Here is a 13,948-nt window from a genome sequence, read left to right as displayed (position 1 = left end):
ATCAGTTTTGACACATAAATGAAGCACTTCTGGTATAGAGCATTAACATTTCAAGATACACAGATCCAGCAAAAATCCCACTGCTAAATATTTTGTGGCATATTCACACAGCAATGAAATGTTTTTGAAGTGTCAGAAATAACTAACTTTTACACTATTTTACCAAAATATACAAATGAAATATGAAAATGAACTATTACTTATTCAATCATGCATTATAGTCTTGAACTGAAAATAAATTTGAGATATCACAAGGGGTCATTTGTTGCTAGGGTTGCCAACTTTCTGATTGCAGAAAACCGCACACCATTGCCCCACCCCATCAATGAGGCTCCACCCCTGCTCACTCCATCTCCCCTTCCTCCATTGCTTGCTCTCCCCCATCCTCACTCACTCATTTTCACTGGGCTGGGGAGGGTTGGAATGCAGGAGGAGGTGTGGGCTCAGGGGTGCAGGAGGCGGCTCCAGGCTGGGGGGTGGGGCAAGTGGTTGGTGTGTGGGAGGGCTCTCGCTTAATATGAGTCACCTATGCACTACTGCAGATAGATGTGTCTGTTTTTACAATCATACATATCAATTACTCAGGGCAGTAAACATTTAAAAGCTATTCCAGGATAAAAGCAAAAAATATTGCCCAATGGTCTACTTCTATGATAAATATCACCTGTATTTCAACTAGAAACCTTAGTTGTAATTTCCCTGAAATTAAAAATGATCTCATGAATCTCAGTACTAACCTAGGTTGGAGGTTTTAAGTGTAATGTTCTCTTCATCTTGCTAGAAAACTGAAGGCTACATACACCTGTAACTATATCTGGGTTCTGCCATCATCCCAATCCACAGCCTAAGCTGATTTGTGTATTGCATCATGTCTTTTGAACCCTGTTGCATGTATGGCCTTTTAGCTCAGCTATCGATAGACCACAGTATTAGTATTAACATACATGTTGAGTAAACAACTATAATTATTAGTGCACAGACTTTTCTCTCTCTGCTTCTTTTAAGTCTTGTCTATCTTTAGAGTACCAATTTAACTTACTGTAAAGCACTTTAAGCCTAAAACTTTGAGAGGATTCACCTATTAAAATGATAAAGAAAAATTCCGAATTAAGCCAAAAAAATTTTTGAAAGTACTCTGCAAGAGGAATGAGACAAAAAATCCACTAAAATAGTTTTCCCTTTAAAACAAACAAAATGTCTTTATTATGTTATGATGCTGATAAAAAACTAGGAAATTCAAAGTAAAGGCTTTATATTAATGGCCTTCTCTCACTCTCCTCCAAACAAAACTCACTTGACAATATCATGTGAAAGTTTAGTCTTAGTTTCCAACTTTGACAACCTATATCCTAAGTAATGTTTTTTTGTAATGCATCCAGAAAATGCCTTCAGTCCCCCATCTACAAAACAAGATTAAGCTTTCTCCACCAAAACAAATCAGTTTTGACCTGTAGAGAAAGAGTGTCGCGTTAAATCTCTGTGTTTATCAATTCTTGGCCTTTGTCTTGACATGACGAACAAAATTTAATTGTTAGATGACGACTAGGCTACTAGCAATTGAACTGATACCACCAACACTACAGCCAAGGAAAGAGAAAATGTGAAGGAAGAGGGTATGATCATGCTTTAACTAGTGCGAAAGCGGTACATAGATTGAGGAAGATGGAGATCGGGCTCTGAAATTTGTCCAGGAGGACAAACTAATTTACATTCAGTGGTCTTCTAGTTTAAACATTCTATTATATTTTGACACCTGTCATTATACAGGTGGCCTAGAGCAGAGGTGGGCAAACTACAGCCTGCGGGCCACATGCGGCCCACGGGACTGTCCTGCCCGGCCTTTGAGCTCCCCACTGGGGAGGCTAGCCCCTGGCTCCTCCCCCACTGTCCCCCCTTCACCGCAGCCACGCCGCCGTGCGGGCAGTGCTCTGGGCGGTGGGGCTGCGCGCTCCTGCAGGGCGGCGCAGCAGCATGTCTGGCTCTGGCCAGGAGGTGCAGCTGCCAGACATGCTGCTCTGAGCCGGCATGGTAAGGGGGCCAGGGCCAGCGGCGTTTGGATAGGCATGGGAGTCCCGGGGGGCAGGAAGTGGGAGGGGGCGGGAGGCCAGGCTGTTTGGGGAGGCACAGCCATCCCTACCCAGCCCTCCATACAGTTTTGTAACCCCAATGTGGTCCTCGGGCCAAAGTTTGCCCACCCCTGGCCTAAAGGATAATTAACAACAACAGGCACAAGGACTCCATGGAAACACTGTATACGCACAATGTGCAAGTTGTTACTTAAATTGCAAGACAATAACCAAGACATTGGTTATAACCATTATTGCACCCATGCTTCTTTGGGTCCATGTGCCTAAATCTCTTGATGTTAGATCAGGAGAAAAGGAACAAAAGAGAAAGAACAGAACAAAAATTTAACAAGGATGAAAAGACAAATTACAATGTGTTTAGAAACATAAAAATGAAACATCAATGAACATACTGAAGAGGAAACAGAAATGTCAAATAGTAAAAGGCAAAATGTGAAGGACTTATTCTTGAGAATAAAGAGAAAATATCATTTCTCGTTGTAGACTCCCATACTCCTAAATTTTCACGTATCCCACCATTTGTGTTCTATAAACACTGAACAAACTTGTCCAGCAGAAATATCAGAAGTTCACTGTAAAAGGATATTATTTCTGTAAAGTTCAAAGTTAAGTTGCTGGCATATACAAGCTCTCTCCTGTGTTAGCCTTTACTTTATATCAGCTTCTTGTAATTAAAAAAATCAATACTTATGGAATCTATTAACTCACAAATCTCTGAAGACAAACACAGAAGACTAGCATTTCCCATAAACATATGTAATACTTTTGGTGCTCATATAAATCAGGAGCATCAGATAATACTGTTGATCAATACAATTCTACTGCATTGGAGACACTATGAAGATGAGGAGGTTAGATAAATACTCTATCATTCTTATAAGAGAAACTGGATAGTCTTACCCCACTTCTATCCAAGTGTTTAATTATTATGAGTTAAATACCCTGCACTCAGGTACATACACAGTGTATTATGAAGCATTAAAAGTTTCACTTGAAAAAAAATCATGAATTTTTTTCTAAAAGTGATAAATCCCAGTGTTTTCCAGTCATTAGTATAAACAAACAAGTCCCTTATATGTGCAAAGGAAGCAAAAGCAGAAGCAGAAGAAAGGTTAACGTAAGATAAGCAAAGTTAGAAATAAAGGAAACAAAAACAATAGAAAGATCACACAAAATCATTTGAGAACTTGCCAGTTTAAACTTGTTACTCACCTTGTCATTAAGCCTAGAGAAGTCAGTGTACCTTCTGAAAACCACCCAACTCTCCTCTGGACTTCTCTTTACCAGTATTTTGTAAACCTATTATGTAAAAATCAATAGCATAGCTTCAAAAAAGGGTACAAGCAGGGCATCTTCCTATTATAGTTCTATGATTGGAAGGCTGAAATAACTCTCCTGTTCGAGAAAGTGGAAGGATGATATAAATGAAAGAAGTTTAACCAAACATATTAGCTAAAGATATTCTACAGATTAAAAAGCCCTAAATTTAAAAGTTCTCTTAACATTTAAATGGAAATTAGCATGCACTGATCATGAAGGGGAAACTAAGGATTGACTTGGAAAGGGAAGGGCAAAAAAGGGAAACTCCTTTCTCTTGAAGAACAAAGGGTGAAATCCTGGCTCCAATGAAGTCAATGGTAAACTCCGATTGACTTCAATGGAGCCAGGATTTCCCCCAAAGTATTTTCCACCTAAATTGAAACCTCTGGTACCAAAGATCCATCAACAAAACATGCTATAACTAATTAGATCTGCTGGAATTAGCCTGGATTACAGCTTTACTTTTTACTGATCCATGACACCAATCTCGCTCTTAAACATAACATTGATGCTACCAAGCAGGCTCTGGGGCAGTATTAATTTTGAACTCTGTATCATCTAAAAGATCCAGATCTGCACTGGATAACGGTTTGAAAATTTGGTTGCACACACTCACACGTTCAGGTACTGCAGGACAACTCTGCTCCCTCCTGCCCTCCCAAAAAGACAATCACTGTTTTGGCTTCCATTTTTATTGAGCCTGGTAGTTTTTGTCCTCCCAAGTGACTGAACATGACAAACCAGCCAATAATGTACACATTAGTTCAGAGTGACCGAGCTGACAGTATCAAAATTGTAGTCATTGATCACTTGACTCAGATGTGGTGTCATTACACCACAACAACCCCACTTGATCAGGACATGCATGCAAATGAACAGGCACAAGGGATGGATTTTAAGCAGCAAGCCAAACTTTAACACTAATGTGCCCTTTCCCCATCTCACATACAACAGGTATTTAAGTGGGTCCAGTTTGGTGTTCACGACTTACAACATACAACCAATAACTTGGGGTAGACCCAGCTAGGCCCAACCTTGAGACTCAACTCACTTCTGAACGTCTCTACCTACTTCTGCATGGGAGGTAACAGTTATCAAGGGAGGACCTTAGTCTGAAGATTTCAGGTTTCCCATTTTTCCCCATAGCAAAAAGACCACCAGTGAAATCCTGAGTCTCACTTACCTTTGGAATCTGGTCCCTTTTAGCCTTATCCACGATGGAGGAAGAGGCTTTTGAAAAGCCCAGGGAAGTTTAAATAGGAGAAGGGGCTTCCAGGAGAACCAGCTGACTAGCCTGTTCGCCCATCCCAAACCAATGGCAAGCCAGCAGACCTGAGGGGTGGAAGCCCCTTTACCACACATGCATGAACTTTCATGTTCTCCCCATGCACTGCGTACTCCTCCTTCAGGCTGCTCAAGATTATTCCCCTGTGGACTGCAGGGAAGGGGCACTTTTCCACCTTTCATTATGAATGGGAGACTCAACCTTTTTGGATATGGGGGAGAGGAAAGAGGCATGGAAAAAAGTGACAGAGGCAGAGATAATGGTATAGAAAAATGCATTAATACCATGGAGCTAAAGAGGTACTGTTACACAGAAAATATTAACATTGTCCAAAAGAAAATAAGCTGAGTATCAGTGATCTACAATATATAGTATTTAAGTACATGAAGATGTGCAGTGAATCAAGAACTCATGACTTTATTAGTAAAAACAATGTGAAGATACTTCCAGTACTCCAAGATTACAACCTTGACTTCCAAGTGTAAGAAAAATAATGAAAAGTTTAGTTAATATTGGGGTTTTTTTGCACCGTATAGGCTGATACAGCTTCTTGATTAAATTGACAAGAAGCAAGAAATTTCTGGCAATTTAATTGTAAACAATTCTTCCCCCAGAGATATCCTATATATACTCTGCTTCTTCATACATTTTTCTTAACCATCTTTTTCCACTTGTATAATAAATTTCACAGTACTTCAAGTTTTTCATAGCAGATTCTTCATTTACTGGTAAATACAAATTCTGCTATAGTCTCAGTAGCTGATAAGTCTCAATTCTGGGAAATCTATGTGAATCCTCCTCAGAGAGTTAGACTACTTTTTGCTTATTTGGTCCTTCATAAAGGTAAAATTGTAGACAGTTGTACTATGGTTTAAAAATACACAATGATATGAAAAAGAAAATACAAATACACACATATATGAATAGGTCTTTAAGAATACGTCTACACAGTAAAGAGAAACCCGTGGCTAGCCCATGCTTGCTGGCTTGGGCTGTGCGGCGGTTTCACTGTTATGTAGACTTTCCCTTCTTATAAATTAAAAACACTTTTTATATATTTAACACCATTATAAATGCTGGAGGCAAAGTGGAGTTTGGGATGGAGGCTGACAGCTTGTGACCCCCCCATATAAGAACCTTGTGACCCCCTGAGGGGTCCCAACCCCCAGCTTGAGAACCCCTGATCCAATGGCTAGAAGTTGAAGCTAGACAAATTCAAACTGGAAAAAAAGGTGTAAAGTTTTAACAGTTAGTAATTTAATTAACCATTGGAATAATTTACCAAGGCTCGTGGTGAATTCTCCATCCCTGACAATTTTTAAATCAATATTGGATGTTTTTATAAAAGATATGCTTTAAGCATTATTTTTGCTAAGTTCAATGGGCCTGTGTTATACAGGAGGTCAAACTGGATGATCACAATGGTTTGTTCTGACCTTGGAATCTATGAATCTATAAGGCAAAGAACTGGGTTCTAATGCAGAGTGTCTGTGACTTTGGGAAAGAAAACCTACGTGCCTCAGTTTCCCCATCTGTACAATGGGGAAACTACTCTCACACCTCACAGCAGTATTTAGAAGCTAAATTAATATTTGTAATGCACTCCGAGATCCTGGAACTGAAGGTTTAATTATTTAAATGAAAAGCATTATGAAATCAAATTCATGATCCTATTATCTTTACAGGAGGAATTGCACTTCTCTGAAACAAACTTACGGTGAATTTTGCCCTTTCTTCCATCACCTCATAACCCAGTATAGTAGGTGTAGAAGGTCGATCTTCCCAGCTCCCAGAGTCTGTATTTTGCTCAATATCTTCCATAGGCTGAGTACAGTATTCAATAGATGTGTCCACAGCTGTAAATTTAGTCCTAACAAGTGGACTACTGCATATAGATGACATGGAGCCAATCTGTTCAGGCACACTCATCTTTTTAAAACTACCAATGGTAGAGTCCTCCAGCTGCCCTTTTGAAGAATTTGAGCTTGTTGAGATGCTCCCAAAGGAAGAACTTCTTTGGTTTCTGTGTGTTGTAAAGTTGGAAGAGGAATTTCCTATAGGAATAGGAACAGGAACATAGGGGGTTGCCATTCTTCATTAGAAAACTTCAGCAAATCTATACTTTGTGGTCCAAGAGTTTAAGGTTCATTCTCTTCTTTTCAAGAATACAATATCTGGAAACAAAGAAAACTTTGAAATGACTATCTTTCTTCATATTTCTACAATGAATGTAATGTTAAAATACTGTATTTGGAGGAGTCCACAATTACATTAAGATAACAGTTAAAACACCATTACATGGAATTTGCTATCATTTTAAGTGTCCCCTCAAAAGTTAATCTTTAATTTTTAAAAGGTGCATTGTCAGAGAAGTGCCTCTACCTCTCAGAGCCTCAAAACCTGAATGGATAGTTAAGGTATGACTTGCATCCCATTACATAACCCCCCGCAAAAAGATTACATTTAAATACTGTTGCATCATGGGTGACGCGTAGTGGAGGCTAAGCCTCCCCGAACCTCACACTGCTGGAAAGGAGGGGCCGTGGTGGATTTGGGACGCTCAGAAAAATCTCCCCCCACCATGGTCTCGGGGCTGGAGGCGCTCTCACTCCCTGCCATGGCCTCGGGGCCCTGGCAGGGGCACAGAGCTTTTCCTGTCTCAGGGCTGCAGCAGGGGTGGGGGGAGGGGGAAGAAGCAGGGCCTTAGACGGAAGAGGTGAAGTGGGGGTCGAGCTGCAAGGGAAGAGGTGGAACAGGATGGTGGCTTGGGCAAACGGAAGAGGCAAAAGAGCGGAGAGGCTCTGGGCTCCAGCTAGGGTTGAGAGCTCTGCCGGTCCAGGCCAAGAGCTCGACCCCGGCTGAGTTCTCAGGTCCCCCATCCACTCGTGGCCCCGACCCAACTCTCAGCAGGGTGTGGGTGGGGCCTGAGAGCAGCAAGTGGGACATGGCCTTGGCCGAAAGAGGCGAGGCAGGGCAGGGGACTAGCCTTCCCAAGGGGAAGCGTCCCTCGCCGCCCATGTGTTGCATCACTAGTCTGCTGGAAAAATTATAACTTTAGGTTAAATATATAGATACTTAAAACAAACTGCAACTTTTAAAAATTTTGTAATTCCTAATATTTAGCATAAACAAATTGAAGCTTCCCTCCTGAAGTGTTACCAATTATATATTTTTGAAAGGCTTCAGAAGCACACAATACAAACCAAATCCTTATGAATAATAATAATAATAATAATGCTTTACGTATTATGAATCAGCGGAAACACATAGTAACCTACAGGTGTGGGTGGAATGGAAGATACATTTGCGTACATATAATATGTACTAAAATATGACAAGTATCCTTGGAAAGGAAATTATGAGTATGAAAAAAATGCTTAAGTGTAGAGCATATAATATTGCAGGCATTTATAGGGCATTCATAACCATGTTATCTGGGCACATTTTACATGGTTTGAGCTGGAAGCAATTAAGTATTAGAAGCATTTGCAGAACGAGTGGAGATTAGAGATTAAAAAGCTCAATAATAATAATGGGGGATTTCAACTATCCCCATATTGACTGGGTACATGTCACCTCGGGACGGGATGCAGAGGTAAAGCTTCGTGACACCTTAAATGACTGCTTCTTGGAGCAGCTAGTCCTGGAACCCACAACAGGAGAGGCAATTTTGATTTAGTCCAACGAGAAGCGCAGGATCTAGTCCAAGAGGTGAATATAGCTGGACCGCTTGGTAATAGTGACCATAATATAATTAAATTTAACATCTCTGTGGCGGGGGAAACACCACAGAAGCCCAACCACAGTAGCACTTAATTTCAGAAAGGGGAACTACACAAAAATGAGGAAGTTAAACAGATATTAAAAAGGTACATTGCCAAAAGTGAAATTCCTGCAAGCTACATGGAAACTTTAAATACACCATAATAGAGGTTCAACTTAAATGTATACCCCCAAATTAAAAAACATAGTAAGAGAACCAAAAAAGTATGACCGTGGCTAAACAAAGTAAAAGAAGCAGTGAGAGGCAAAAAGGCATTCTTTAAAAAGTAGAAGTTAAATCCTATTGAGGAAAATAGAAAGGAGCATAAACTCTGGCAAGTGAAGTATAAAATATAATTAGGAAGGCCAAAAAAGAATATGAAGAACAGCTAGCCAAAGACTCAAAGTAATAGCAAAAAAATTAAGTACATCAGAAGCAGGAAGCCTGCTAATCAACCAGTGAGGCCACTGGATGATCAAGATGCTAAAGGAGCACTCAAAAACGATATGGCCATCGTGGAGAAATTAAATGAATTCTTTGCATCACTCTTCACAGCTGAGGATGTGAGGGAGATCCTTAGATTTGTCACCTAAGAAGAATGGCTCAAATTTGGGAAACTGTCTCAGACTGAGGTGTCACTAGAGGAGGTTTTGGAACAAACTGATAAATTAAACAGTAATAAGTCACCAGGACCAGATGGCATTCACCCAAGAGTTCTGAAGGAACTCAAATATGAAATTGCAGAACTACTAACTGTGGTGTGTAACCTATCATTTAAATCTGCTTCTGTACCAAATGACTGGAGGATAGCTAATGTGACGTCCATTTTTAAAAAGGTCTGCACAGGTGATCCCGGCAATTATAGTCCAAGAAGCCTGATTTCAGTACCAGGCAAACTTGTTGAAACTATATTAAAGAACAAAATTGTCAGACATATAGATGAACATAATTTGTTGGGGAAGAGTCAACATGTTTTTTGTAAAGAAAAATCATGCCTCACCAATCTACTAGAATTCTTTGAGGGGGTCAACAAGCATGTGGACAGGGGGATCCAGTGGATATAGTATAGTACTTAGATTTTCAGAAAGCCTTTGACAAGATCCCTCACCCAAAGGATCTTAAGCAAAGTAAGCTACCATGGGATAAGAGGGAAGGTCATCTCATGGATTGATAACTGCTTAAAAGATAGGAAATAAAGGGTAGGAATAAATGGTCAGTTTTTCAGAACGGAGAGAAGTAAATAGTGGTGTCCCTCAGGGGTCTGTACTGCAACCAGTACTATTCAACATATTCATAAATGATCTGGAAAAAGGAATAAACAGTGAGGTGGCAAAATTTGCAGATGATACAAAACTACTCAAGATAGTTAAGTCTAAAGCAAACTGTGAAGAGCTACAAAGGGATCTCACAAAACTGGGTGACTTGGCAACAAAATGGCAGATGAAACTCAATGCTGATAAATGCAAATAATGCACATTAAAAACATAATACTAACTATACATATAAAATGATGGGATCTAAATTAGTTGTTACCACTCAAGAGAGATTTTGGAGTCACTGTGGATAGTTGTTCTCTGAAAACATCCACTCAATGTGCAGCAGCAGTCAAAAACGCAAATAGAACATTGGGAATCATTAAGAAAGGGACAGTTAATAAGACAGAAAATATCATATTGCCTCCATATAAATCCATGGTACGCCCGCATCTTGAATACTGAGTGCAGATGTGGTCGCCCCATCTCAAAAAAGATATCCTGGAATTGGAAATGGTTCAGAAAAGGGCGACAAATGACTAGGGGTATGGAACAGCTTACGTATGAGGAGAGATTAATAAGATTGGGACTTTCAGCTTGAAAAAGAGACGATTAAGGGGGGATATGATAGAGGTCTATAAAATCATGACTGGTGTGGAGAAAAAACAAGAAAGTATAATTTACTACTTCTCATAACACAAGAACTAGGGGTCACTAAATGAAATCCATAGGCAGCAGGTTTAAAACAAACAAAAGGAAGTATTTCTACAGACAATGCACAGTTAACCTGTGGAACTCTTTGCCACAGGATGTTGTGAAGCCCAAGACTATAACAGCATTCAAAAAAGAACTAGATACCATTCATGGAGAATAGATCCATCAATGGCTATTAGCTAGGATGCGCAGGGATGGTGTCCCGAGCCTCTGTTTGCCAGAAACTGGGAATGGGTGACAGGGAATGGATCACTTGAGGATTACCTGTTCTGTTCATTCCCTCTGGGGCACCTGGCATTAGCCACTGTCAGAAGACAGGATACTGGGCTAGATGGACCTTTGTTCTGACCCAGTATGGCCGTTCTTTTGTTCTTAACTCCTTCAGGCACCCTGACTTTAAAGACATATATAATGTGCAAGAACACGCTACTTCATACTTGGAGATCATTTTATACAGTTTTAAATTCTCAAACAAACAAACAAACATTTTGACCTATTATTTGCTAATGGTGGAGCTCAAAAATACAAAAAAACCCTAGAATCTTTGCATGGAACCAAATCATCAGAAAAAGAAAACGATGCAAATGTGACAGCCCAAAATCTCAACTGAACTTAAAGTAATTGCTCCTACGCATTTACTTGGATTGACATAATACATGAAAAGGAAGAAGAAAAAACAGACAAAAAATTGTTTTGCTACTTGCCTAAAAGTGTTTTGACAGATAAGAGGCTCACATTGATGCAGTGAAGATGACCGGTTAAGGATCATTTTAAATGAGCTACCCATTTAATGCATTAAAGTTTAATACTACTCTCACATTTAATTACAATAAAGCAGTGGAATCATTTATACCTTAGCTACTTCATGGATACATACAGCAAAACATTCAGCACACTCTTTCTAGTGCTACAACAAAGTAAACAACTTTTCTCCATCTTATCCAGACAGACCTTGATTTTCCCTGTTCTTCGGAAGAGATTTGTTCCTCTCCCAAAACTCTGTTTGGGATAGTTCACCCCAACAGCAAGCAAAGATTACACAGAAAGAAAAGAGCAGTCACCCTTGAAATTGTTGTCTGAAAATGACTAACTACTAAACAAACACCATCAAAGAACCGGATTCCAGAATTTCTGCATCATCGCATGCTACAAAACAAAGATGTTAATTTCTCCTGCCTCCATGTTTGCAACACCCAACTCTTCTCTCCTTGAAGTGAAGCATCTAAACTCAACACACCATAAAGAAAGAATCTGCTTGTATTTAAATGTATTGGATACTGCTAATGGTTTAAAAATCAGCATGTTTTTCACTAAAGCCACACCAAAAAAAGAGTTAAAAATGACAAAACTTAAAATCATACATTGTAAACAAAATTTTATTTAGAATTTATGATGATGTTTTTTAAAAAACAACAACAACAATTTACTTGTCACTATTTATGCCCTGTTTAATTTGAGTGCTTCTCTACTTGGACAATGAAGTCAGTATTGTTTTAGTCAATTTCACTTCTAGTGTTCTGGTTTCAAACACTTGACTTTTGTTAAAATTTAGGAACATCTCTATTGGTCTTAGGTTCTATAAAACTTTGTTTTTACAAAAAATAAATTTGGGGTAAATTTACATGGATACTGTCCATTTAGCCATTTATTAGTTTACTGAGATATTGCTCAGAGACTCAGTGAAGCTCAGGCCATTGTGCAAAATGTTGTAAAAAAAAAAAAAAAACATACAGGAGCTTATTAATCAACAAGACAAAGGTGGCAGCAATAAAAAAGTGTGCTTACATAGGCTAGCTATGTCCATGTGGTTCTGAATAATTTACATTTTTAAAACTAAATAAGAATCTCCACTAGCTCTTTACCCAGACATCAGCTGACATCTGCTCAGTAGTTTGTATTACTTCAAAACTGTTGGAACACATTCCAAAAATGTGGCAAATATCAAGCAAATGAACATTTGGTACTGTGATACAGCCCCAATCCTATTACACTATTCGAGTGCAAACTGCTTTCTTAACATTAAATTTTCCAAATCTATCAGATAAATAGGCATATCAGATGCATCTAATTATACAGCACAAGAGGACACATAGAAAACTTCCTCTCCCCGTCCCCCCACACTATTGAGTGCTCCACTATCTGGAACCTGGTAATTTGAACATTTTCTTCTTACATAATTTATACCATGTAGGCCAGTTCTTTTCAACCTTTTTTCATTTGCGGGCCCCTAAACAAAGACTCCTGGGGGTCTACAAACCACAGGCTGAAAACCACGAATATAGGCAATTTGAGTATTTTTTATAATGCATATAACTTTTAGGAATAAGAAGCACTATCTTGCATTTACAGAATCTGCACTTTCTTCTTCATATTTAGGCCTTCATACCTGGTGTGTGTTGTCCGAACAGTCTTTTCTAGCTCATTAAGTCAATGGCAAAACTTCAGCGGGAGCAGAATCAGGGTCCAGTGGCAGGCCCCTTGAACCAGACCGCAGCTTCTTTACCTACTATACAGGTCCACAAGCGATTCCCACTTTTAAGACATCCAAAAACGTGAACACCTGCCCGCTACAAGGCAGGACGATATACCAGCCCAGACGCAAAATACATTCACCCACCTGACGATGAAACAGGATTTATTTGATTCCCCAGTGAGTTTCATTCGCCCATGCAGCCAGCGCCGGGGCGGAGACCGGCCAGGCAGCGTGGGCAACGCAGCAGCCCAGCGCGGCTGGGGAAGGGGCGCGCTTCCGAGGCCCCCGGGACGGCCCGGCCACGGCTGCGGCGGGGGCTACCCTCACCCCAGCGCCCGAGGGCCCTAAGGGGGCGGGGACCACCCGCGACCAGGGTCTCAGTGACTAGCCGGCCCGGCAGGGGGCAGCGGGTCACGGTACCCCGCACCGCCCGCCTCAGCGCGCGGGGGGCCGCCCCTGCTCCCCTGCCCCCGGGCCGCCAATACCCCGCCTCTCGCCGGGGCTCGGCTCCCTCCCTGCGCAGAGACTCCGCCCCCCCCCGAGTGCCCCAAGGGCAGCGGGGACCCCGACACCTCCTCACCTGCTCCCCGCCGCGCTCAGCCGCCGCCGCCGCACCAGCTCCCCGCCCCCATCTCGCGCGCAGGGAGGCGGGGCTAGGCCCAGGTTCGCGAGGGAAGGGGCGGGGTAACGGTGCCAGTACCTGTGGGGTTCGGCCCTGCAACGGGCACTGGGACGGACGGGCCTAGACCCGCCCCCCCACGCCGCTGGGCAGTGCCGAGTGCCCCTCCCTGCTGACTGTCGGCATTAAGACTTCAAGTCCCAGCAGGCATTGGGGCCACAAGTAGACGGCCGCACCCGGCAGACACCGCGGCAAAAACTGCGGCGCATGCTAGGGCCTGCAGGCTCTACTCATGGTATTGCGTGTTAGGTCACGCACGCCCCATGCGTCGCATTGTATGCTGGGAGTTGTAGTCTTATGGGTTGGCTAGTCCTGCTGCTTGCTATGCAGACTATATTGCTGATACTTGTGCTATCTTGAAGCAGAATCTGACT

At 41.4% G+C, this 13,948-nt stretch overlaps 1 protein-coding gene across 3 annotated transcripts in view; it reads right to left on the bottom strand.

Moving 5' to 3' along the window:
• Nucleotides 1-13,643, bottom strand: part of SNX16 (sorting nexin 16) — a 34,291-nt gene extending 20,648 nt beyond the window's left edge. The window contains exons 1-4 of one of the 3 annotated variants that reach the window (XM_077810077.1): nucleotides 13,476-13,643; nucleotides 12,809-12,928; nucleotides 6,409-6,866; nucleotides 3,300-3,386 (exon numbers count right to left, since the gene is read on the bottom strand). In XM_077810077.1, the coding sequence (XP_077666203.1) occupies nucleotides 3,300-3,386; nucleotides 6,409-6,783 (462 nt within the window). In that variant the 5' untranslated portion in view covers nucleotides 6,784-6,866; nucleotides 12,809-12,928; nucleotides 13,476-13,643. The other 2 variants (XM_077810078.1, XM_077810079.1) reach the window with 2 other exon arrangements.
• Between the last annotated feature and the right edge of the window lie 305 nt (nucleotides 13,644-13,948).

Source organism: Eretmochelys imbricata, chromosome 2 (genome assembly GCF_965152235.1).
Source record: "Eretmochelys imbricata isolate rEreImb1 chromosome 2, rEreImb1.hap1, whole genome shotgun sequence".
NCBI classification, from domain to species: Eukaryota; Metazoa; Chordata; order Testudines; family Cheloniidae; genus Eretmochelys; species Eretmochelys imbricata.
This window is presented reverse-complemented; position numbering and strand designations above follow the sequence as displayed.